General features: G+C 59.3%; 2 protein-coding genes across 4 annotated transcripts; both read right to left on the bottom strand.

The window, feature by feature from the left end:
- Positions 1–403: 403 nt before the first annotated feature.
- Positions 404–4,849, bottom strand: NHLRC4 (NHL repeat containing 4). Its single transcript, XM_021277991.4, has 2 exons — positions 3,859–4,849; positions 404–2,206 (listed from the first exon to the last, which is right to left on the bottom strand). The coding sequence occupies exon 2, from the start codon at positions 2,188–2,190 to the stop codon at positions 1,135–1,137; it is 1,056 nt and encodes a 351-aa protein (XP_021133666.3). The 5' UTR covers positions 2,191–2,206; positions 3,859–4,849; the 3' UTR covers positions 404–1,134.
- A 3,957-nt stretch (positions 4,850–8,806) lies between these two features.
- PRR35 (proline rich 35) lies at positions 8,807–23,022 on the bottom strand. 3 transcript variants are annotated; one of them, XM_027468997.3, is made up of 3 exons: positions 22,792–23,022; positions 13,067–14,878; positions 8,807–12,338 (listed from the first exon to the last, which is right to left on the bottom strand). In XM_027468997.3, the coding sequence occupies exons 1-3, from the start codon at positions 23,001–23,003 to the stop codon at positions 11,405–11,407; spliced, it is 2,958 nt and encodes a 985-aa protein (XP_027324798.2). In that variant the 5' UTR covers positions 23,004–23,022; the 3' UTR covers positions 8,807–11,404. The 3 variants fall into 3 exon arrangements, with proteins under 3 accessions (XP_027324798.2, XP_038043011.1, XP_038043012.1); XM_038187083.2 differs by having other exon boundaries at positions 13,067–14,875; XM_038187084.2 differs by having other exon boundaries at positions 13,067–14,778; positions 22,792–23,021.
- Between the last annotated feature and the right edge of the window lie 1,537 nt (positions 23,023–24,559).

Below are 24,559 nucleotides of genomic sequence, written 5' to 3'. Positions count from 1 at the left end.
GATAAGCAGCCCTGGGAGCCGATAGCGCTCCGGGGAGGGCAGGGCAGGGCCTAGGCGTTGCTGCTGGCACCCCCTTCCCCCTCCCTGCACCCTGCCCCCGTGAATGCCCTGGCCGGCAGCCAGCGGTGCTGAGCTCCCCTGCAGGCACGCTCCTGGGTTGTGGGGTCAGCAAGGGGAAGAGCCCTTCACTGGGGGTGCGGGATGAGGGTTTGGGTGCCCTGTGTGGGTTCGGAGCCCTGCAGCAGAGCCGCTGCCTTCAGCACATCCACAGAGGCCTCGGTGCTGGTGGTGCACCCTGCCCCAGCAATGCCTGGAGCAGGAGAGGAAAACGCCCTTCCCTCCGCCACCGCGCCCTGCCAGCTCTCTGCTGATAGCAGCAGGGCTGTGGCACCCCAAAACCCCCAGCCCGGGGGTCAGCACAGTCCCAGGGCTGTGTAAACATTGCACATGCACACAGGCGGCCTACGCCGTGCAGTAGTCGCTGCTTCCCTGTAGAGGTCAGGAATGCAGCATGGAGTGGTTGCCTTCCATTTCCCCTTCTGAAGGCCTGGCCTTACCCCTTCAGCCCAGCTCTGCCGCTGGCCTCAGGAAGGTGGAACTGTGGCCACAGAAAATGTGTGTGTGTGGAAGAGAAATTATTGTTTTATCTTTGAAGAGGCACGCAATGGGGGTGGTGATAACGAGTTTCCCAGACACCAGCACACAACCATTTTTAATAGAATCAAGTCCTGAGTTGGAAGGGACTCGTAAGGATCATTGAGTCCAACTCCTGGGTCCATAAAAAACTACCTAGAAATTAAAACATGTCTGAGAGCACTGTCCAAACACTTCTTGAACTCCAGCAGGCTCGGTGACATGACCGTAGCCATGGGGAGCCTGTCCCACTTCACGACCACCCTCTCGGTTTTGAGTAACTCAGTCCTTCTTTAGGTGCTCTGCTGGACCCAGGAGGCACAGAGATGATCCTTCGCTGCTCCAGTCCTTGCTTCTGCCACCTGGAGAAGCTGGAGAGCAACAAAGTTAAGTGTGGGGACGATGCCTGGCTGTGGGAGCAGCATCATTTGCAGACCCAAAGCTCCTCAGGGTTGCGGTGGCACCAGCCTCACTCCCTGCCCGGGCGCTAGGCTGGGGTTGTCACAAAGTCCCCAAGGGCTGACGGGGCCTCACGTGGTATTTAAAGACCTTGACACAATTCTCCCCTGTGTCTGCCACAAAGAGGTGCCCAAAGGAGGAGCAGGCCACGCCGGCAGGTCTCCTCAGCCCCGTGGACACCAAGCAGACAGGAGCCCCGCTCTCCGGGAACAAGTGGACCGTGCGGCGCTGCTCGTCTGCCACCACAATGCTGCCTTCCACGTCAACACACACCCCCGCCGGGTTGCCAAACTGGTGTCCGTATTTGCTGCCGAGGGAGCAGACGAGCTGATGGCTGCTCGTGAACACCTTGACGTCCCCGCACTCCTCGCTTATCACAAAGCCTCCTTTGGGCGCGGGGCTGACGTAGCGAGGTCCCTGCAGGTTGGGGACCGAGCGGACATTCGATGTCTTGAAGGCACGGTCCAGCGCGAAGCTGTGGACTTGGCCTTGGGCATAGTCTGCTACCAAGATCTTGCCCGTGGAGTCTACTCCAATGCCCCTGGGGGAACCGACCTTTCTGATCTTTATCCATTCCCCCTTGGAGGGGCTGGTGTGAGGGTTGAAGACCCAGACAGCTCCGTTGATCATATCGGCTACAGCCACCATTCCTGTCCGAGTCACAGTCACATCCTCTGGCAGGAAAGTGCCACTTTCCATCCCCGTTTGCCGGCAGGGCAGCGACTGCAGTGTTTTGCCTGTGCTGCTGAGGACGTGGACCCAGGGAGCAGCCTCGGCTGTCACGTAGATGGAGCCCTCCAGGGAGCAGTGGATTCCGCTTACTCCCCCATAGCGGCTGCTGGTGGGGTTGGGGATCTGCCGAACCAGGTTGTCCCGGCAGTAGTGGAGGAGGTTCTTGATGTTGTCCAGGTCTCTACACAAGCTTTTGGTCTTGTCTGCCAGCTGGTGGACGTGGTGGTGTGTCACCATGCCCATGCCCTGCTGGCTGCTCAGCAGAGGGCTGGCTGTCTGAAACGTGGCGATTGACTTCAGCTGGAGGGTGTAGATGGCCTTCAGAAGCTTCTCCTTCTGCTGGCTGGTCTCCAGAGTGTAGTCCATGACAAGTCTCGTGTCCCTGTTTGGAGGAAGTGATAGGAAAGTTACTGGCCCTGCCTGCTGCCGTCTCTGGGAACATGCTCTGAGCCCAGGTGTTTGCTGTCCGCCCAGGGCCAAGGTGTCAGTGCTGGGCTGCATTCACCCCCATGCAACAGAGACAAGATTTCAGCCCGTCCCATTAATTAGGTGCTCAGAATATACAGATAAACAGGGACAGTGGCACAAAAATTGAAGAGATGGAAAGCTGGATCTGCAACCAAAAAGGCCCATGGGCTTTGGTGGGAGTTTGGCTGCTGACAGATCTGCCCCGAGGAGTTATGCGTAAGGGAGAGCCCTGCATGTGAGTGTGCTGGATGTGATCTGCACCTCTCCAGCTCATGAGATTAGTGGCTTCTCTCAGCCCTTAACACTTCTTGACCCTGTTTTCTGTAAGCCACATCTCCCCAAAGCATTCTCAGTCCACTCTAGCACCTCAGAAACTGAGGCTAACTCTTCCTCCACTCCCATGTGGTACAATTTCACACTTGGCCAGTGCATGCCTTTGCTAAAGGCAGCCCCTCCCTGCCTAAATAAATTAAGTTGTTCCTGAAACAGCTAATGCCTTGACAGGAAGAAAAAGGGAGGTATTGATCTGGTAGCCAGTTTCAGCCTACGCAACCAATTCAGAAACAGGTTAAGCTTTCTGGCAGATGTAAGAGCCACCAGGAGAACCGCAATTTCTTTTTTTTGCCCACTCTCCCTCTGTTTTAAGAACACAAGTACCAAGGAATGAGCCATCCAAAAAAAACAGAGACCACAGCCCTGCTCTGCTATCTGCTCTCCAGGGGCAGGATATCGTATGGCTTCTAACACACAGCCAGGAGCTGGTAAGAAAAACGTGCCCTTATTAAAGTTCCTGAAGAGACAGAAGTTAATTTTGCTTTAAATGAGATCATCATTATTATTATAAATGGATGTGCTCAGCTGGTCTGAGTTGTTTGCAAGCCACTGCTTCACTTTGATTACCCTGGGTCCCGTGAGTGTCTGGTAGCATGTGGGCTTTGCTGCCTGCAAAAGTAAAGCTTCCCCAAACCACAGCTAAAGAGTTGTACTGGGCTAAGGCATCCTGGAGGCAAATTGCTCTTCCCAGGTGCAAATATTGCAATTGTCTGAAAATTCATTCCTCAAACACTTGCAGAGATACCAAATGCAACTATGCAACAGAGGGAATGAGTGTGAATATGGAGGGAATCCAATTTCTTCTGGATCTGGGGCTTGGGGACAGCTTTCCCACCTTGTTCCCTGAAGTGCAGGTACAGTGGTTGTGCTTCAGGCCCCCAGCAGCAGGGACCTGTTGGAGGAAGCAAGCCCTCCACCAGCCCTCCACCAGCCCTCAACCAGCCCTCCACCTCTGCTGCAGCCAGGACGTGTTGGGGTCTTCCTTTGGCACCGAGCAAGGTTCAAAATCCAAGAAATTGAATTTTACACTGGGGGAAACTGAGTCACCAGCTGGGCAGTCACGAGGTGGACTTGCCGCAGCACACCCAATGCCAGAAGTGTCCACCTCGCTCCCCTGACGCTGGGCACCCAAAGGTGCCATCACACCCCGGTGGCATGTCCTGAGCTGCTCGTTCATGGTCCTAAGCCTGTCCCTGGCACAGCTCAGTGACTGCACGCATGGCCAGCTCATACCTCCTGTCCCGACGTCCCAGGGCTGCCCGTCCTTGCCCGGTGGCACTGCCCTCCTGCTGGCTCTGTCCTGCTCCCTCGCCAGGCTTGGGGCAGCGGGGCTGAGGGTGCTGCGCTGCCTTGTGTTGTTAGTGACGGACGATTGCCCTTGAGTCTGGATAAACACGACAGCTCCTCGTGCTGACAACCAGAAGCAGCAAGACGAGGGCTGATACACACAGCTTTTATTCCCTGCTGGTCTCGTGCCCGGAAAGAAGGTGCCTTTCCTCCAGCATCCAGGGAGGAGTGACCCCAAGGTACCCAGGTGTTGTGGCAATTTGGGGCTTTTATGCAGAGGTCTCTGTGACGGGAGCGATATGCTGCACCTGAGTGAGACAGCTTCAGGAGGTGGTTCAGGGACAGTCCCACAGGATCAGGACTCCTGGCTTGTCTCACTGCTTCTCCATGCTCCTCTGTGTGCTCCCAGCCTGTGCCATGTGTGGTTGGGTGCCTCAGTGCCACTGTTCACAGAAGCAGACGGGGGAATTTTGCAGCGCCAGGGTTTGAGGTCCAGTGGAGGATCTCTCAGGAAAGAGCCCAGCTCCATGTGGCTCAGCCCTGGCTCCCCTCTGCTGGGGAGGGTCATGTTCAGGGTTGAAGGTGGCATTTATGGGTTCTGCCCAAGCAAAGGGAGTGGGGAGTAAAAGCAGAATCAGCTGGGCCCCACCTGCAAGGTGCTGGTCAGAGCCTGCCCTCCCTCCCCAGCAGCGCTGCCTTTGCACAGTGCTTGGTCCACTCTGGCTGGGGCTGAGCTCAAAGCATCTGCCTTAAATGTGGCCCTGGGCTTGAAGAAGTTTGTGTCTGTCCAGTACTCAGATGGGCCAAAGATAATGAAGTTTGGATCAGGCTCCCCCCACCTTTTGGGGTGCTTGGAGGTGGAGGTGGTTGGGTTTGGCTGGCTGTGGGAGCTGTGGGACGGGGAGCTGCCTCCAAAGCCCAGGGCTGGGAGCTCCTGGCTCGGTGCCTGGGGCCCTTCTGGTGCTATAGGTGTGCTCCCGAAGCTCACAGGGTCTGGGGGCTGCTTCAGACAAGCCAAAATTACAAAAATAACCTGACATGACAAGTACCGGGGCCACTCCATCTGAGGACAGCAGGCAAGCTTCAAAAACCATCTCCCAGGGCAACAGGGCCTGACCTTTTGTTTCGCCGTGGTGTGCTCCATCACCAGGATAAACAAACACAGCCTGGCCCTGGGGCTCCCGTTCACCTTTGCAGGACCGTGCCTCTGTCACAACCCGTCTCAAAGCCACCCCCGGACCTCAGGAGACGCCTGTGTCACGGCACAGCCCCTGCCCACGCCAGCACTGGGAGCTGCAGGGTTCAAAGCGAGGGGCATGGTCTGGCTGCCAGCTCTGGAGATGGAGCAGGGGGAAGAGAATTTAGGAGCGATTCAGGCTTTCCTGGAGCATGGCACTGGCAGGCATTAGCAGAGAACTTCTCCCCTTGGGGTTTTTCCTCCCCTGACTTGGGGCTATCGGCTTGCCTCAGTGTCCACAAGTGAAGCACAGAGACCGGGGAGCTCAAGCCCTGGATCTCTGCCAGTCCCCGTGCCCAGGGGACGGGCACAGCACCCACCGGGCACCGTGGACACGTGCCAGGAGGTTGGTGCTGTGGGATTGCTACCTAGATGTGGAGCTGTGGAAAAATAAAACAACCACAAACCCATCTAGAAGACATCTGCGAGGCTGGGGAGAGGGACAGGGGCACAGATGGGCACGGTGTCCATGGAGGGCTCGTTGTCCCTGTGGGGAGATTTTGGCTGAGACTGTTCACGGACAGACCCAAAGCAGGGCAGTGGGCAGGAGTCTGGCTGCCCGTGGTGCCAGAGCTGGCCACGAGCTTGTTGTGGCTTTGCACAGACACCAGGCGGCTCCGTCTGTCCGGACACCCAGGGTGCTGAGCCACATTAATTTATCAGAAGATCAAACGCACCGTGCCTGTGCCTCTCTGCAACAGCCAGCGGGGTCCCGGCACTGCTGTGAGAGCGTTGGGTGGGAAGTCCTAAAACTGCCGTGCCCCCAGCCCCGGGACAATGTGTCCACCTGTGAGACCCTCAGGTCCCTGCTGGCAGTCAGCGGGCCCACCGAGGAGATTCTCTCGTGTCTGATAGCGGCTGAGCTCCCTTGTCAGAGTGATAAGAAAGCCCTGTGCCTCCTGCACAGCCTCCTGCTCTCACGGGGCTCACCGGAGGATTAGGCAGTTAATCTTCAGGACACCGAGCTCCCTGCTGAGTCTGACCCCAAAAAAGCTGTGTGGAGCAGCTGGGTGCTGGCACAAACCCCTTTCTTCCCTGCGGGAGCTGCCCCATGGGTGAGCCTGGCTGCCTGGGACGCAGCCCCCCCATGGCACCCCTTCCTCATCTGTCCCCGGGCTGGGGGAGCCCGGTGCTGGGCCATGGGTGGCTTTGGGGTGGCACCTGGCCCTGGTGCCCAGCATCTCCTGCATCTCCTGTGTGCTCTTATTCCTCCCACCGAGGAGGTGGGCTGGCTCCCCCTGCCTGCTTGCCCACTCTGACAGCACGTGGAGGGGGATGGAGAGTCCAACTCTTATCCCAGCAGCTCGAGTTGTGGTCCCAGCAGAGCCCTGGGACAGTCACCAGGACACAGCAAGAGGGCTGGAGGCAACGGTGCCACCGAGGCAATTGTGATGCCAGGAGCTGCAGCAAAGGGCTGCGAGCAGCAGGGTCAGGGCGAGCGGGGAGCACTGTGCATGGTGCCTGCACGGCTTTGCAGATCAGCCACACATCTCAGCACATCTGTGCTGCTTGCAGGTCGCTCCCTGATGTGCCACCAGCCCTGGGGACGTTTCTGCCTGGGGTGGTGGAGGTGGGGAGGGCTGCGTCCTGCCCTGCTCGCTCCTGGCATGCAGGTCCTTCCAGGCAGGACAGGGACTGAGAAGACCTAAGAGGGGGCACAGAGGATTTTGGTCCCTCCTGGCCCTGCTGATACCTTCTAGGACACTTTCAAAACACCACTTCTCCTCACTTAAGGTCCTGGAGAAGCTCCACAGCATGCACTCCTCTGGCAGAAAGAAAACCTTGCGTGCTTTTCCCTGTCCCCTTTCCCCAGGTGGGAAGCACCGGGCAGGCAGGGGCAGGACCCTTTGGGGCGATTCGTGGTGTGTTGTCCCAGCTCCAAGCCCTGCCTGCCCTCAGCTCACAGTTCAAGGCCAGCTCGTTGCCCCCTCCTGCCCAAGACGGAGCAGCTCCGCTCCAAGTCGTCTCTGCAGCTTCACACGTCTGCTCAGAAATCTCCTTGCCGACCTTGGCCCTTCTTTAGTCCACGTTCGGTAACTTTCCACTGCTCCGAGCTCCGGCCTGCCCGCGCTGAGGTAGGAGAGAACTGGTTGTGCTGGGCAGGAACCACTTCTCGTGCCCAGCTGGTTCCACCTGGGAGCCCACCGCCACGAGTGAGCGCCCAGCACCCTGACCACGCCACGCATGGCTCCAACCTCACCGTCACATCCCCCCGGCTGCCCACTGCTGTGTGCCTCGATGTGCAACATGCTCCGGGCCCTGGGAGGCACAGCGAGCATGCTGCCAGCATGGCTTTCCGTGGCAGCACCCTCGTCCCCTGGGCGCAGGGCTGTGCCTCCATCTGCTTCTTGCTGCTGGCCCTGCTGGGCGCAGCCAAGCCACCATGGCTGGGAAAGGGGTTTTGGGGTGCAGCAAACCCACCCCCAGGGGCCCAGCTCTGCTCCCGGCTTCCCTGGGGCCACGTCCCTGTGCCAGTGGGATGGGGAGGGTGACAACTTCTTATTGCACAAGGAACCTTGACGTCTTGTTCCTCGTACTGCCTTGCCCAAGATAAGCCTTCCCTGGAGGGTTGTTTATTAGGAAACTTACCCCCCCCCCAATCCCCAAGCCGTCCTTTGCTCTTGAACCCGGAGGAGAAGGAATACCTGAGAAGGAGCAGCTGTACCCACCTGGGGTAAGAAACCCATAAAAGTCGTGCAGCTCCATTGACCAGGAGCTGCTGGGCTCCGCACAGTGCTGGGGACCTGCTGTGACCCCGTGGCCCCCCACCCCACAGAGGGGGGCTGCTGGCCTCGCTGGGCATGGGCGAGAATTCGGCCTCAGCGGGGTCCCCCAGTGGGTGACGGGGACCGGCCTTGGTGCTGCAGGAAACTGGGGGGGGGACGTGTGAGCTGGGGGACTTTGGTCAACCGTGACCGAGGAAGATGGCTATCAGGTGGGCTGGCCCTAAAGGGCGGGTGATGGTCAGCTATCAGATGCCTTTAGGGTGAGCAAATAGCCGTGTAATGGGCCCCGAGCTGGAGTGGGCTGAGAGCCCCCAGGGTGCAGATTGCAGCCTGGATAAGGCACCCCGGTAGTTCAACTCCCATCCATTATATAAATGCAAAGGGAAATGCTTCCACCTTTGGGGCTGGAAGGGTGCCACGGGCTGGCTGCCTCCTGGAGGCACCCGGGGCCATGCAGCAGGAGCATGGGGCAGAGACAGCCCCAAGTGGCCATGGAAGGGGAATCGTCCTCTCCAGTGGGTGCTGCACCACTGGGATGGGGGCGAGGTAGGGGGCCACTGGGGGTGCAGGATTCGACCCCGTGTTCTTGTCTCTGCTCCTTCCCGTGCTAGCACTGGGGAGGAAGAGATGTCGGTGCCATGCTGCCAGCTCTGAGGACGGGGACAGCCATGCTCACCGTCCCCACAGCCAGACACTGCGTGGCATTTCTGCTGACAGCTGGCTTCAGACAAGGCGGTGGGATAAGCAGGTGGGGGTCTTAGTGCTGATCCAGCAGAAGAAAGCTACACACACAGAAATACTGATTGCCTGCAGCCAGTGCCAGCAGCTGGCCCCACCCGGCGAGAGGCTGACCCTGAGCCCCCGAAATCTGGAGGTGGGATGGAGAGCTGCAGTGCCCAGCACCAACAAATAGGACGGCAGCAGCCCCCGCTTGGAGGTTTTTCCCTTTAATGGTTTGGTTTTTGTTTTGTACATTCGTAGAACTGTGAACAATAAATAGTGTGATTGCCCTCTGCTTCCCACCTGCCCTCCAGCTTTCTGCGGAGGCGGGAGAGGCCGTGAGCAATGCAGCCAGGGCTGCAGGCACCGGCTGCCACCCCGGCACCGCTGAGCAGGGTGGGTCCCAGCTTGGGGTGCTGGGATGGAGGGGAGGGGAGACGACCTGTGTTCAAGCGATACAGCAGCTGAAAAGGGGGAAAGGTGGCACTGTCTGGTGGTCTGGGCACTGACCTCCTGCTGAAGTCCATGGCTGATGGTCACAGAGCCCAGCTCCCCCACCCGTGTCTCTTGGGCACTGCCAGGTGCCCAAGATTTGCTGGGAGACACAGCACGATGCTCGGGGCTGGAAGGAGATGGGGCTCCAGGGCGGGCAGAGGGACCCAAAAGTCCTGATGTTTCTCAGGGGAGGTAAGGGCCAAGTGGGCAGGAATGGATATCACAGGAAAACAGAGCTCCAGCTTCTGTGCTTCTCCCTGGGCCAGGGACAAGGGGTCTGGCATGGAAAATGCACAGAGAAGCTGGTGTGGGGGAGAGAGCAGGGAGCCCTGAGATGGGATGGGGAGATGCTGGTGCAGGGGAAAACTGTGGGATGAAGGACATGGGAAGGGGTGGGGTGGCAGGATGGGCACGGGGTGACAGCGGCACAGGGTGGCAGAAGAGGCTGGAGAGAGATGGATAGGCTTTTGGGGAGTGGGTAGTGTGAGCAAGGGGCTTGGTATGGAGAGGGCTGCAGTGCTGGTGATGTTATGGCACCCAAAGATCACAGCACTGTTCAAACCCAGAAAGAAGGACCCAACTCCACCTCTCCTGGGCTCCAGGATCGAGCATCCTGCACTGAAGCCCTGGGATTTCTTATGGTCAGGTCTCCTGGTCTGCAATAGCCTTATGGAGCCAGGGCCATGCTGGGAAGCAGCAGGACATGACCCACCAGGAAGGTGTGGAGCTGGCCATGGTGAGTGAGAAATAAACCCCACAGACAAGTTACAAGCTTTGTTTAGAGAGCAATCTGGTGAGGAGAGTCAGCTTTTTCTGTTGCTTGGGTCCATCAAAGCACCTGGGAGCCCCAGGCTGCATGTGGGCCTTGCCTTCTTCAGCCACCCATGGTAGCATTGTCCTCGTTGTGCCCAGAGAAGAGACAGTGCCTACAGCTCCCATGCTGGGCTGTATGGGTCCCCTGTTTGTGGCATTGCTTTCTGTCCCCTTTGGCTCTCCTCCTGCCCCCATCTGGGTTCTTCTCATTGTGGTAAGGAGCAGCCAGGTCAAGTCAGTGGAGGCCCTGGCTGCTGGCAGGAGAACTCGCCATCTCTTGAACAGAGTGTGGAGGGAAAGAAAAAGGGCCAAGGAGAGCATGCTATACCCACCGTGCTAGTAAGAAGCCCAGGAAAGCCTGGCCCAGGCATGGGGACCTCCTGGCCAGAGCAGATGCTGCCCAGCGTGGTGGCAGGGGACAGGGCGCTTGGCTCCCCACCTGGCTGGGGAGCAGCTGCTCGGGGTCATTCCAGCATGAGACAGGCCAGGTAGCCCCCTATCCCAAAGTCCCCTTGCAGCTGTTTTTCAGGTGTTTGTCCCTTGAGCAGTGGGGTTCATGGCAGCATCGCCTCACCCATTTTGCTGTCCCATTTAACAACATTTTTGGGAATTAGGAGCAGTGGGCAGGAGCTTGTGGGAGTGGTACCCTGCAGGGGCATGGGTCGTTTTGAGGAACGTGCATCGTGTCTGCATGGGGAGAGGCCGAGGGGACAGAGGGAGGGAAGTTCATTTCTGTGGAAAAGGCAAGAGAAGGAGCCAGACACGGGAAGAGCTGTGGGCAGGAACGTGTCCCCACAGCCCAGCAGTCCCATGCATGGCAAGTCCTCGTGGAGCCTCTCGGCAGAGGGCTCAGCACCCAAGTGTGGAGCTGTGGTTTGAGGCGAGGTGTCTCTCACCTCTTCGTGTCATCGTGGCTGGGAGGATGTTCTTGTGTCTACAGCGTGGAAATAATTTGTCCTCTGGGTGGGTCCATCTGGGCAACCGATTGCCTGCTGTGACCCTGAAGCCACCAGGAGACGAAGCAGCCACGGCTTTGCTCTGTACAAGGGTGACAACCAGAACCTGTTTGAGCACAACCACATCTGGACTCAGGCTTGGCCTTGCAGACACCCGTTTGTGGTCCTGCCCCTGTCTGCAAGCCACGGGAGCTGGGCTGCACAAGTCCCTGAGTGTCTCTGATGAGAAGGGTGGACGAGCCTCCTGCTGAAAGCCCGGTGCTTTTAGCAGCTTTCTTTTCTTGCCTGCTAGTGACTTCCCGTTCAAAGCGAGCTCCAGGACGGGGGAGCTGAGGCTGTTGAGCATGCAGAGTCCACGAGGACGGTGGGGAGAGGGGCACAAGGCCTTGGGCCTTGTGGGGCACAAGGCTTTTCTTGGGCCTTGTGGGGTTGGGCAGTGGCGAAGCTTTCAGCTGTGGGGAAGAGGGGGAGCGGAGAGGCGGGACAGGAGGAAGGTCAAGCATGAGGTGGCTAGTGAGATCCAGGAGCTTTCAAGCAAGGTGGGCTTAGGGGTCGGCATGCAGAGGGCTGTGGACGCACACGGCGTCTGTCTCGCTGGGCAGGCCGCAGGACAGGGAGCGCTGCATGGCCCGGCAGCCCAGGGGCCCGTCCTCGGCGGCCACCGGGAGCTGCGGGCCCTGGGTGGCGCCGGACCTGCCGTCAGAGCAGAGCAGGACACTGGAGTCTGCCTCGCACTTGGTGGTGCGGCTGTAGTAGGGCTCCATGACGTGCCGGAGCTCCAGCGGCACGCTTAGCGGGAGCACCTCGGCCTTGATCACTGCGCCCAGGTGGTCCTCGGAAGAGGACGCCCGGAGGCTCTCGGAGCGGCTCATCTTGATCAGCAAGTCGATGGTTTTGTTCTCGGCCTCCAGGAGGCAGCTCGGCAGCCCCTCCTCATCTCCAGCGTCCCCCGTGGCCGTGCATTTGGTGAGGGTGCCCTGGTCTTTGCCGTGGAGCTTCTCGCTGGCCAGGCCCATGTTGCATGGCTCCTTCTTGGCCTGCTGGCCCTTCTCCGGACCCTCGGAGGATCTCTTCACCGAGAGGTCCAGAGGCCCCTCGTGGGGTTTGGTGGCTTTCTCCAGTGCCTGGTGGATGTGGTAGAGCTCCCTTCGGATTTTGACTAGCTGGTCCCTCAGCTCTTTTTGCCCGGGAGTGTCCTCCTTCGCCAGATCAGACAGTTTCTTCTCCACCTCTTGGTACTCCTCTAAGGTTTTGGACAGGTCCCCAATAAGCACGGTCGTAGCCTCAGAGTCTGTCACGGTGGCAGAAGTCTCTTGTGGTCTGCTCTGCTTGCAGGGGCTGGGGTCTGGGCCAGCACCCCCCAAGGGCAGGACTTCGGAGTCGTTGCCCCTCTCCGGTTCCTCAGGCCAGCCTGCAAGGACATCCGTGTGCCAGTGATCCAGGACCTTGGGGATGTGGCCGGTGTTGGCCCTTGAACCACTGCAGGGGAGAAATGGATACAGTCACTAGGGAGGGCACTTGGAGGGGGATCTCTGCAGCCAGCCTGAGAACAGGGAAGAGGCAGGTGGAGACAGAAAAGCATAGAGAGCTTCTCCAGGGAAGGTTCCTCTGGGTGCCAAAAGCTGTGGTTTTGACCGTGACATTTTTCTTGGAGCCACAGCTGGACGTGCACAATCAGGGGAGGAACTGAAATTTTGTTAAAAGGAGCTGTGCACATTTCTAGCCCCGGGTAAAAGGAAATGTTTGGAAGCGTGACCCTCCCTCTGGGCTTTGAAACCAGAAGGCAAATCAAAGGAATGCAAATGTGGATGTTTAAAAATAGTCAACAATTGTTCCAGCAACCGTGGGACACTCAGGGACCCCAGAGGAGATTCCCTGGTGCCTGGGGAGTGCAGGTCCATGCTGCACAGACCCCACATAGCTTCTGGCTCCGTATGAGATGGGGGAAAGCAAGGGGCAGCAAGAGGTGACACAGCCCAGGTGCCTGGACACACCTGAAGGCTGTTCAGGTCCTGGAGGGCAGAAAGCCCTGCCGTGGGTGGGAGCTGGCTGTCTGGTGGCTGGACCACCAGCATGGAGTGTGCTGAGCCCTTGGAGACTCACTGCATGGTCTAGAGGCAAGGGGTGGATTGGGGATACAGCAGGGTACGGAGATGGTGCTTAGAGCCAGCCAGATGTAAGGAAGAGGCAGAAATCAGACACCTTACCTGCTCTGGTAGCTGAGTTTTCCAGGCATCAGCATTTCAGGTCCTATCAAATCCAGATCACTGGAGGTAAGCTTCCTCTTCAGGTTGTTGCCCGCGGGGCTGCTGGTCTCCAGACAGGTCACTGCCGGCAGCTCTGCCTTCCGGACGGCGCTGGAGACAAAAGTGCCATCCTTCATCCCTGCCAGATTTTGGTAGATGTCAGTGGCCGGCTTTTTGCGTAGGTTGTTGAGGCCCAAGTCTGGGTTGCCTTCCTTCTCTTGGGACAGCCACTTCTCCTCTTCTTCCTGCCCCAGCATGGCTCCGTGGCTGAGCTCGGAGGCGGCCTCCTCCCTGCCGCTTTTGGGCCAAGGAAAAGTCGTTTTCAGAACCGGGACCTTCAGCAGCCCCGCTTTGGTCGGCTCACTGGGAGGTTTGGGCTGGGGAGGCGTGGGCAGGACGGAGCCCACCAGCTGCTGGGCCTCCGGCTTGCTGGAGGACATTTTGCCTTCGGTGGAGCTGAAGGTGTGCTCAAAGAGCAGGGGGTAGTAGAAGCGGGGCAGGAAGGCTGAGCGCTCGGGGCTCTGCAGGGGCTGGAAGTGGGAGGTGTGCGGGTGCATCAGCTGGGCCGTGGAGGCCAGGAAGGGCAGCTGAGCCAGGTGCGGGTGAGTGGTCGCGCTGTTGGACACCGTGGGGCTCAGGTAGGAGAAGAGACTGGGGTTCAGCGGGTAGTTAATACCCAGAAGCGAGAGGTTGAGGCCCTGAGGTTCGTGGTAGTCACTGTACGCTGGAGGGGGGTAGCAAGGGATGATGTTGCTGTCAGTACAAGGTGGGGAGACCTCAGGCGTGTTCCTTCTTTGCCCATTTGCCACCAGTTTCCACTGCTCCATGAGGATCCCACTGCTTGCCAGGCATTTCTTTGGCACTTTGCAATGCTTTGGCTTAGCTTCTAGGTCTGGGGAGGCCATTTCCCTGCTTTTCATGACATGGTTCTTGAGGGAGAAGACATCCGTGATGATGAAGTCGGGCTCCACCTCCTTGCAAGGTTTGTCTCGCTTGTTCTTGAAACCAAAGACCAAAGTGTTCACTTCTGGTTCAGCTGGGTCACCTTGGCAACCCGCCTCTTCGTTTTTCTCCTTCTTCTCCCCCGCATCCATCTGCCTCAAGAGGCCAGCCACATCCTCCTCCTCCTCCTGGAACGGGCCGCCTTCTTCACCAGCCCCTTCAGCAGGCAGGATCTCCACGCCTGGCATCTGCTTCTCCTCGTGGCCATCCCTGCCAGGGGGCTGCTTGCTCCTCCCCGACCCTCCCAATGTGGCCGAGGAGTCGCAGGTCTCCGGCTCGTCCCGGCGCCCACGCAGCCGGGTGGCCTCGGTGGCGTGCAGGAGCCGCAGCTCGGGGTGGAGCAGGTTGCCCTTCTTGTAGGGCCAGTCGGACTCGATGAGGAGGGAGAGGGAGTTCTTGCACAGGCTGTACTTCATGTGGTTGTAGAGGTGGGACTTCTCCATGCAGGTGAAGGGGCACTGGAAACACTTGTAGTTGTACGGCTTGCCCCATGGCCTCGGGATGTAGTGGGGCTTTTTTGGCTTCCTTTCCTTGTGCTTGTAGACAGAGGTCAGCTTGCAGCCCACGTCATCCTTGGACATGGTAGTGGGTACCTGGAGGCAGCTCCTGGTGAGAATGGAGGGGCTCGGCGCCTGAATCTCCCTGCACCTCCCTGGAGACTGCTGTGTGCCCTGGAAGGAGACAACGCAGGATCTGGTGAGCTGTGCAGCCTTGCCAAGCCCTTCTCGTGCACAGATGTTGTCAGAGAGGATGGTCAGACAGACAGACCTGCTGGGGAGAGGCAGACGGACTGACTTTAACCTGACATTGCTGCTGGATATGGGCAGCCCCATCTCCAGATTGCCGAAGGCACCCGGGGCCATGCAGAGAAACAAGCTGGGACACTGGGGACAGCGTGGTCTGAGCCCAAGGGAGGCCCAAGGCAGGGCAGCCAGGACCAGAGCGGCCAGGGCAGGTTCAGGCGGCCTCTCCAAGCTGCCATGGGCACTTGTCCCCACCGGACCGGTGTGCACCCAGCCCAGCCCAGCCATAGCCTGGCTGCAGCACCCGAGGGCTGATTCAAGGTTGCAGAGTCCCGGCTATCCTTAGCGTCCACAGGCACCCTCTGCTCATGGGCCCTCCTCATGCCCTGTGCCCCCAGGGACAGTGCCACCAGCCCCGCACTCAGGTGGTGGCTGTGCTGGGCTGGAGGATGCTCTCATGTGCTGGGGGCTCCTCCACGTTCTGCTCACCACCAGGACCAGGTGGCATCACCACCCACCTCTTCTGTGGAGCACAGCAAGAGCATTTGCAGGCCAGGACAGGGAGGACCCTTTCCACTCTCTTACTGAGATCTGTCATCAGGCATCCTGCCTGCAGTGGGGACAGGGGGCAGGGAATGGGACTTGGGGACAGAGCAGTGTGCCCACGTGCCAGTTGAACTGGAAGCTGACCCTGCCACTGAGAAAAAAAATCCCTGTGCCATGAACCCATGTCCCCTACTTTGATTGGAACCTGTTGAAGCTCCCAGGGGAGCAGCGGGTACAGAACTGGCCCATCTCAGCGGGATGTGCAGGCAGCGCTCAGGGCCTCCTGCCTGGGGGTGTCACCACCACGGGCAGTGGCCCCCCAGCATGCCCAGAGCCCGCGGCTTGTCCTTGAGACCTCGGCCACCTGCGTGCGTCACGGCTGGGAGCTGTGGTAGCCAGGCGAGCAGAAGGGATGTGGAGGTGGCTGTGCAGGATGGGTGCCCTCCGCACAGCCACAGCACCTGGCCACATCCTGCCCGTTCTCCCCAGCATCACTCCTGGTTCCAGCCACCAAGCTCCGTGCAGCCTCGCGGGCCCTGGACTGGGCTGTACCCTGTCCCCCCTCCTCATCTGAGGGTGAAAAACACGGAGCAGCCGAGTGGGAGCCGTGCCTCGTGCCGCACGTTTGCAGGTCAGTTGAACAAACACTTGCTGTTTATACACCAGAGGCAGATTAAATCTTTCCTGGGAGACTGGAACTGCTTGTTCCGTTCCTGTACACTTGGTCCTTCTCCTCCAACCCTGCTGCGGGAGCCGTTCCCCCTGTACCTGGTGCTGTGGGGACAGCACGGAGCATGGGGACAGGCAGACGTGGCCACCCCCACCTCCCAGCACAGTGGAGAGGAACGGAAAGGGGGGAGCAGAGGAAAAGACAGGGATGGGGTGGGAAAATGCCCCGCTTGAGAGCCAGGGGTCGGGGAGGAAGGCTTGGGTGCAGTGCAGGCATCTCCAGAGCTGGATCAGGCCCTGCGGAGCCGGGAGCCAGGCGTTGTGGCTCCTGGTTGCTGAGCAGTTCCCGCACCAGCAGATCTTCGTGGTCTGCTGAGTCTCGCTCTGCCACAACGCATTATTTCCAGTGGGCTGTCAGCTGCGGCCGTGCGGGGCCGTGCCTGGGGGCAGCGCGCGGCAGGGACTGTGCACCTGTGCCTGGGAATTGCAGCATCCCTGCTCTCCTCCCCAGGATGCGGGGAGGGGGGCACGGTCAGATGGAAGGAGTGGAGGGGCAAGGGGAAAAGAAAGAGATGGAGAAACAAAGGGAGCGAAGAAGGGAGAGATGCTCAGGAAAGAGCTACGCAGTCTCTGGTGCTCCACCGCTTTAAAAAATCCCAGACCCAGCCTGAGCTGCAGGGTTATAAGCGATCCATGCAACATTAAGGACAGCTGGACTGGATCGCATCAGCAGCCCACCCGGCTCATGCCTCTAAAAACAACCGAAACAGATGCCCAGGATGTAGGGCAAGCATCTACGGTACTGCTCCAATTTTCCCCAAACCTCAGCCACCGCAGCTCATCCCCAGGGCAGACACGGTGCTTCTGGGGCACCCACTCCACGAAACTACAGGGGCTTCTCTTGGAGCCTCGGGAATGTTGAGCCCCCAAAACATCCTGCAGCAGGGAGTTCCCTGCACACCGTGCTGCTTCCTGAGCCAGTTCCTCCCCCAAGTTCCCTTCGATGCCCCCCAATATTTCGGCTGCAGAAGGCAGCGACCACAGTCCCTGACCTCGTGGGGGGAGTCTGAGGCTCGCCATCACACCCCTGCTTCACCACCTTCTTTCCAGGCTGAAGCTGGACACGGGGCCAGCCGTTGCAGCCCTCTCCCCCCTTACATAGCCATATCCGAGCACCCTGCTCAGGGAAGGGAGAGAGAAAAGCACTGCTGAAGTGGAGGGGGCTGCTTCAAAGAGGTCTTCACAGCACGTCCATCGGAGAAGCCCTGCCACTGAGAACCTGCCCTGACGCCTGTCTTTGCAGACACCTCAGAGCTTTTCTGGCTGGAGCAAGGAGCCCATTCTCAAACTGCTGTCCTCCCTTTGCCCTCAAAGTCCTCCAACGCAGTTGGCTGCCAGGGAGCCACAGCACCATGGAAATCGGTAGCCATCAGCCTTTCCCACAGGACATGGCAAGGGAGAAGGGCCGTGGGGGAAGCGCTGAGGGTCCCGTGGTCTCGTGAGCTGGTTCCACCCTGCACAGCTGTCACCCTGTGTGTCAGGGACAACCACAGGGGCAAGAGACATCCCCACACGCTGGTGTCCAAACCGCTCGTGCTCCAGGGTCTGGGCATCGCCACCACCTCTGTGGTCCCTGCAGGGCAATTTGCCAGCAGCATTTCCTGCAGCAGGGGATGTGGGATGTGCCACTTACCCTGATCCAGCCCCACAAACCCTCCCTTTCCTGCCATTACCCAGAACCCCCCAATTTGGCGCTTCCTGGGGGGTTTTATCCCATTTTCAGCAGTGCCGAGCCTGCAGCTGGCAGAGAGGCTTTGCAGGGAGCGGGTGGCAGCGGGGAGCCGCCGATCAATGCAAACCACTTTCCCTACACTACATGCTTTTGCTGCAGGGGCTACTTGGCTATTAGTGGCTATCGGGTCCTTTTTTTGTTTTCATAGCCTGAGGTTGTGTGATTTGAGCTTTTAAGCGTTTATCAGAGGCTGGGGTGAGGGCAATTGGCCATGGCAAAGCAGCAGGCACTGGGACGAGGGGGGAAGCCTCGTGGGGCCCGGGAGCTCCCAACCACCCCGAACCTCAACCCGTGTGGGGGCTGAGAGCTGAACTGCTCTCATGTGCCATAAAACAACGGCGTGAGGCCATCCTTTGGGGTCCCTGTGTCAACAGATCTGGGACAATGTCCACCTGGATGTTTGCCTTACTCCTGCTTGGCCTCCGCTGACAGCACTCATCTCTACCTAGATTTTTCACCTTTAGGCAGCCCAAACGGCTTTACAGGCAAAATGTCCAAACCCAATTGCCTAAAAATCTGGTCGCATTTGGATTCCCAACCTTTGGATTTCCAGCATTTTGGAGGATCCGGAGTTTCTGCTTTGGAAAGCTCGTGTCTACGGAGAGCTTTTGGTGAGGGCCGCCTGCAGCCCCAAAGCCAGTCTGACCCCAAACACCAACCCATGACATGAGGAGTCTCGGTGAGCACTGCTACCTTCTGGAGCGAGTCCTGCAAGCTCCACGATGAACCCGCTCCCTGCTGCGTGCACGAGCCACAGCACCTTTGTGCACACAAGCCTTCCCTACTCCTGGGTCCGAATTTTCTCCTCCCTCTTGTGCCCTTGTTCAAGAAGCGTTTCCACATCTCTCACCTCTCCTGAGCTCTCTGCCTCCAGCCTGTCCCCAAAAAGCAGCCGTCTCTCCCTGAGCCTCGCTTAGCCTGAAGTCCCCCCGAGGCAACCCTGTGGTGGCGAGCGTTCAACCAAGCGCCGGTGGGTCGGAGCCTTGTCTGCTGCCCTCCACCCGTGCCACGCAGCTCACAGGCTCCAGGAGAAATGAGACGAGGCCGCGAGAGCCTCCAGGCTACTCCCCATAGAGGCGAGCATTCTCCACTGCAAAAGGCTTTCCTCCCGCAGCCCTCCGTGCCGCAGCCCCCCAGGGCAGGAGGCAGGTCCTGCTGAGGAGATGTGAGTCTGTCTCTCCACATCACGTCAGCCACCCGCACGAGCTCGTGTCTGGGCCCCACCGCAGGGTTTCCCTGCTTCTTACACCTGCTCGTGGAGCCCCAGGAGAGCACGGGCACCCCGCCGTGGATTTCGTGGCTCAGTTGCACACAGAGCTGGAGATGTGAAGACGACATCAGTCTCCAGATGAAAATGTGTGGCTGGGTAGAGGGGAAAGTGGCTGTGTGCAAGCCACTATGGTCAGCAGTGTGGCTGGCACCCAAAGGCGTGCAGAGAAGGTGGTGTCCCTGGCTGGCATGGTGGGCAGGGGACAAGGACAACCATCTGGAGAGGGCTGGGGGGGGGTTGAGAAGCTCATGCGTCTGGAGAGGAAGGCACTGGCCAGCTCTCCTGTGTCATGCCTGTGATGTGCAGGGCTCCTGGAGGTCAAAACGGCCCCACAGAGTCACCCTGCCTGTTCCCAAGGGGCTGGAAGGCTGCTTTGATGCAACCTTCGTGCTTGATGTGATCCGTGGAAGGTTTCCATAACTTCTTTCACTTTCTGTGACCTCTGAGGTTTCTTTCTCTGCTTACAGGTTTCTTCTTCTCTCGCTGGCCTGATGTGAGGTCTGACAGCCCCATGGTGGTGTCCCACAGCCTGGGACCACCTGCCCTGGGGATGTCCTCGCAGCCTTCCCCCTGGCCCACCTCTGGGGCTGGTGGTCCATCTCTATACCCTTTATGAGCCTGGGTCCCCACAAGGCTGGGGACACAATGCACCCCACCACCTCCCCTGCAGAGCAGTGAGCTCTGTCCTACAACGGGGTGCATTTCATCACCCCTGGACCCTCCAGAAGGCCCCACAACCTTCTGAAACTTCTGTGCTCAGGTCCCTGAGCACCAATACTAAAAAATTTTCTCCTCCTTTCCATTTTCCACGTACCCTTGCTCATTTCACGCTCTTTAAATGCACTGGGAATGGGAGGGTAGGAAATGGAGGAGATCTCCTCCTTCCTTCGTTTTTCCTGGGCTGGCAGAGGGCAGCTCTCGCAGTGTCACCTAAGGCACCCCAGAGGTGTCCCCTTGTCGATACAACCCTGCTCTCACCCCGTGCTTCAGCCAGCTCTCTCCCACGAAGAACCCGCTGTGCTTGTATGATCTGCTCATGCGTCCTGCTCCCCCGAATCAGTCTCCATTTAACAACCAGAAAATTCACCGTATTCCAGCTCAGATCCGTGCAATCTCCTTTGAGAACTGGGGCACGAAACCTTCACCCCTCCTCTCCCAGCCCACCTTCTGCCTCGCAGCCCAACTTCCTTCTGCTCCTGCACGCGTCCATTGCTGCAGCCTCACCTCCTTTCCCTCTGCTCCAGGAGAGGCTCTCCACGCATGGACATCGCAAGCACTGCCCTCAGCTTTCCCCATCCCTGCCTTTCTGTCCCCATTTGATGCTTCCTGCTCCCTTCAGGATCTTTCCCAATCTCGTGCCATGCACCTGGCTCCACGGCTGCCTCGTGCCCAGACGTGCTCCTTGCCTGCCTTATGGAGACCACAGCCAAAGACCCTGCTAAATCCCATAAGCATCGCATCTCTCCCCTATGCAGACAGCCCCTTTTCTCCTCGCAGCAGGTAAATCCACCCTGGCTGTGCCTGGGCTGGCAATATTCAAGGCAGAAGGTGAGGGGATGTGGGAGGTGCTGCTCCAGCTCTGCAGCACGCAGCAGGGACTGCAGCACCAGCCTCAGGGGCAGGGTCTGGTGCAATTTGGAGACCACATCCCAAAAAATCCAGCCCAATCTCCTCCAGCTGCTGAATAAATAACGGAATGGCAAGTGGTGCTCTGCTGTCTGAAGGGGCAGTGGGAGCAGCGAGGGAAGGTGTGGGCTGGGAGGGACCGACCCCGCTGGAGGTGCAGGAGATGAAGCAGCCAGGAGCATGGGATCACCCTGACTCTGAGTAAGCGAGGGGGTGCACCCCAAAGAACTTTCTACAGAATTAAAATGAGTCTTTTTCCCGGGTGAAAATGTGCTGGAAGTGCTGGCTGTCAGCAGAGAGCACCAGGGGACATGGTGCCAGCAGGGAATACCTGCGCAGGAGAGGTGGCACCGCTCCCCGCAGCCGCTTTGCGGGCGGCTCTCCCCCAAAACGCACATTTAGTGCCGGGCAGGAACATTTGCAGCGCTGCAGGCCACTCACTCCCCTGGAGGCAGCAGCAGCCGCTCTGCTCCTTGGTGAGGACGTTGGGTCTGTGTCAGCGTGGATGAAGGCAGCTCCCTGCTCCCTCAGGGCCACCCCGCTCCCAGCTCCCAGCTCTCAGCCCGGACCCTGTGCCCTCGGCATCGCTGGGGCCCAGAGGTGACCCTGCCTCCAACAGCGCCCCAGCCGGGTCTGTATGGCCAAGTAATGACCGGGAAGGCTAACGGCCTGAGGCAGAGCCACTGGGGCTGGATGCTGGGTGTTATTAACCGGTGTAAAGCTGGGAAGGCAGCTTTTTAACCTCTTCTGTGCTGTAGGACCACGGAAAACGGCCGTGGAGCCTCATTTTTGTGTGTCCGGCACCGCATGTCGGCTCCGGAGGGGCCATTTTGTGCCTCCCTCCTCCAAACCAGGGTTGCACCACAGCACTGCTGGGCTCTGAAACACCAGAAGGGGTGAGAAAACCCAGGGACAGTGCCCCAAGCCTGCCCTGTGTCGGTCCTGGGCTTTTCCACTGCTGATACACATTTGGGACCTACCCACCTCATTTCTTTACTCCCTTTTTTTTTTTTTTTTTAAGAGCCTGAGAACGCTGTGTGCTGTGAAATGCTCTTCATTACATGATCCATTGATTTAATTGTCAAAATTATTGCAAACATTCATTCTCTGGTATGAATTCTCTGGTATATCTCTATCCGGCACCATTAAACATCGCAGTAACTAACCTTCAAAATTCAGCACCTCAGCCTACATTTAGTTTTTGCTCCCGTTAGGAAGAATTTAGAGGGAAAAAGATGGGTAATATGGATAATATTGTCTTACTTCTAAGTCTCATACCTTCCCTCCGTTTGTGTTTGTCTTTCGCAATTACAAACATTTATCACATCTCCAAGCCTAAAAAAAAAAGTTGCTCTTCTTGATTTTTCTGTGATCACGGAGAGGAAAATGCAGTCCTTGGGAAAGAGCACGCCAAATGAATCCGTGCCCCGTGCGTGCCCAGCCTGATCACCGACACGTTGCTTCGCTTCCCAGTCAGGAGCAAAGTCAGCCCTCCGCAGCACGCCACACGGCAGCGGGGAAAGCGTCCAAAATCCGCCACAAACTTTCTATTGTCAAAGACTCGCGTGAGCAAATTCCCGGCAAAGGCAATTGGACATGTCATTAGGAGAGCAATCCAAGCAGAAAGGCCCCATATGACCTCCCGGTGCCGAGCGCCTTTGATAAGATGGAGCGGCGACACTTTGCAAAAATTTCGGTGGCTGGATCAAAGAGCAGCGCTGTGAAATGATTTAAGCCCCGTGCCGAGCGGTGTCTTTCCCCGCAGTGCCCCCGTTCCTACAGTTTGCTCAGCCCTTTCCCAGCGCCCACACATCCCTCTGGCACCTGAGCCCCGGCTCATGCTGCCGGACTCCCCGTTTTCACTGGGCTGATTTCTGGGGGCAATGCAAACCAGGGGGATACGGCAGCCTTCGCCTCGGGACAGCTTCCCCCTCCGGGTCCTCGGTGAGGTGCTGTCCTCGGGGTCACCCCTGCCCCTCGGTCCCCTTGTCCACCAACCCCTTCCCGCCCCGACGGGCCCCGAATTGGCAGGACTTACAGCTCAGCCCGCTCCCCGCCTGCGCTGAGCGTCCGGCCGGGCCCCTGCTCTGCTCTGGGACGGAGAGGAGCGGGGCAGGTGCCTGCGGATGCTGCTCCCGAGCATTTACAGGGCTGTTTGCAGACAACATCAAACTCGGGAACAGAAGCGCGAACCCAGGAGTCATTCCCCCCTCCCTCACCGTCCCTCCCCACCCTCTTGCTCGGTCTCATTTGTACCGATTTGCCCCGCAGGCTTCTTTCTGATTTGCCATGGCCCTGGCAGAGCTGCGGCCAGGGAGGGGGAGCGGCCGGGGGCTGGCGTGGGGCTGCGTGCCGGGGCTGGGGAGGGCGGTGGGGAGAGGGACAGGCCAAGAGGAGCCTGGCTTGCCAAAAGCAGTTCAGACCTAGAAACAGCTTTAATGCGCGCAGACGGAGCAGGCTGGGAGCAAAACCAGCTGGGCTGGAGGAGAACGTGCTCGGGAGGCAGCGCGGCACACGGGTTTGGGGCTGGGTGCGTGAGCAGCTCGGGGCCGGCTCCTCGCACCAGCCCTCGCCCCCGTGGGGTGGCGTGGGCAGCCCTGGGTGCAAAAATTCCCCTCCCGGCGTCACCTTCTCCCATCAGCACACGATGGGCAGGGTGCCAGGCTGGCTCTCTGCGGCATTAATCATTTACCTGCTGCAGCCCGTGCCCTGATGCCTCGTGCACCGTGCCTCCAGCGGTGCGGGATGACCCCTCTGCGCAGCCCCTCGTACTGGGACAGCCCTGCCATCATCCTAGAGCTTGTGCCCTGGGACCCCTGTGCATAGGTTAATGCAATTTCTGGAAATCCGACCCTCCCCAAATCGTCTACTGCTCTGGCCTGGCTTGTCTCTTTAGGGCCGAGCAAGGGGACCCTGCATCCCCTCTCGCTGCTGACCCACAGGCTCCCCATCACCGGGCTGTGTCCTCGGCTCAGTATTTTACAGCTCAGCAGGGCTCTGGTGCCAGTACCGGGTCTGGCACCGTGCACGGCGGGCACAGCAGCGCGGGGACCTGCAGCTGTCCCTGCTGCCCCCTCAGCTCCCCGCTCCCTGCCTTCGCTCTTGTCCCCGAGCCGTGGCGGGGACGCAGCCCTTCCCGGGCGCGTAGCAGGCAGCCGGCCCCAATCTGCCGCGGCACAGGGCCACCTGTGCTGGCTGCCCATGCCATCTGCGCGCGGGAAGGTCGGGGACAGCCGGCTGCCACCCCCTACCCCGGGCCAGTGAGCAGAGGGACAGCTTGGGGCGGCTCTGGGGCACGGCTGCCTCCCCGCACCCCAGGGTGCCGGCACCTGGTGAGGGGAACGGCGACAGCCCCCATGCGAGCTTCTCCGTGGGTCTGCAGCCATGGGAGCGGTTTGATGGGGTCTGAGCCCCCTGGGGGTGCTGGGTGCCAGCCAGCAGAGGGGACAGGGACGGCTGTGGTCTGTCCTCTTGCCTGTCCCAGCTCGGCATCCCAGGAGCTCCTGGCCAAGCCGGGCACCGGTGAGTTAATTCCCAGCCCCACGGCGCTGCGGCAGTGGCCGCCCGCTGCTGGCCGGCACACTGGCCTTTGATGAGATGATAACAGAGCCCGCCCGGTGCCTTGCTACAGGTCGCCGGAAACTTTTCTTCGTCACCAGCTGCTGGAAAGGTCAAGGTGTCCTCCTCCCCGTGCTAATCCTGGCCCCTGCCCTTTCGCTGCCGTACGCCGGACCTGGTCGAGATGTCTCAGTGCAGCCACATCCCCGGGGTGCGTTGGGAGGGCTGGGGAATGCCAGCTCAGGGCT

The sequence above is a fragment of the Anas platyrhynchos genome, chromosome 15, assembly GCF_047663525.1.
Source record: "Anas platyrhynchos isolate ZD024472 breed Pekin duck chromosome 15, IASCAAS_PekinDuck_T2T, whole genome shotgun sequence".
Taxonomy (NCBI): domain Eukaryota; kingdom Metazoa; phylum Chordata; class Aves; order Anseriformes; family Anatidae; genus Anas; species Anas platyrhynchos.
Note: the sequence above shows the minus strand (reverse complement) of the source record. Positions and strands in the feature narration are given on the sequence as shown.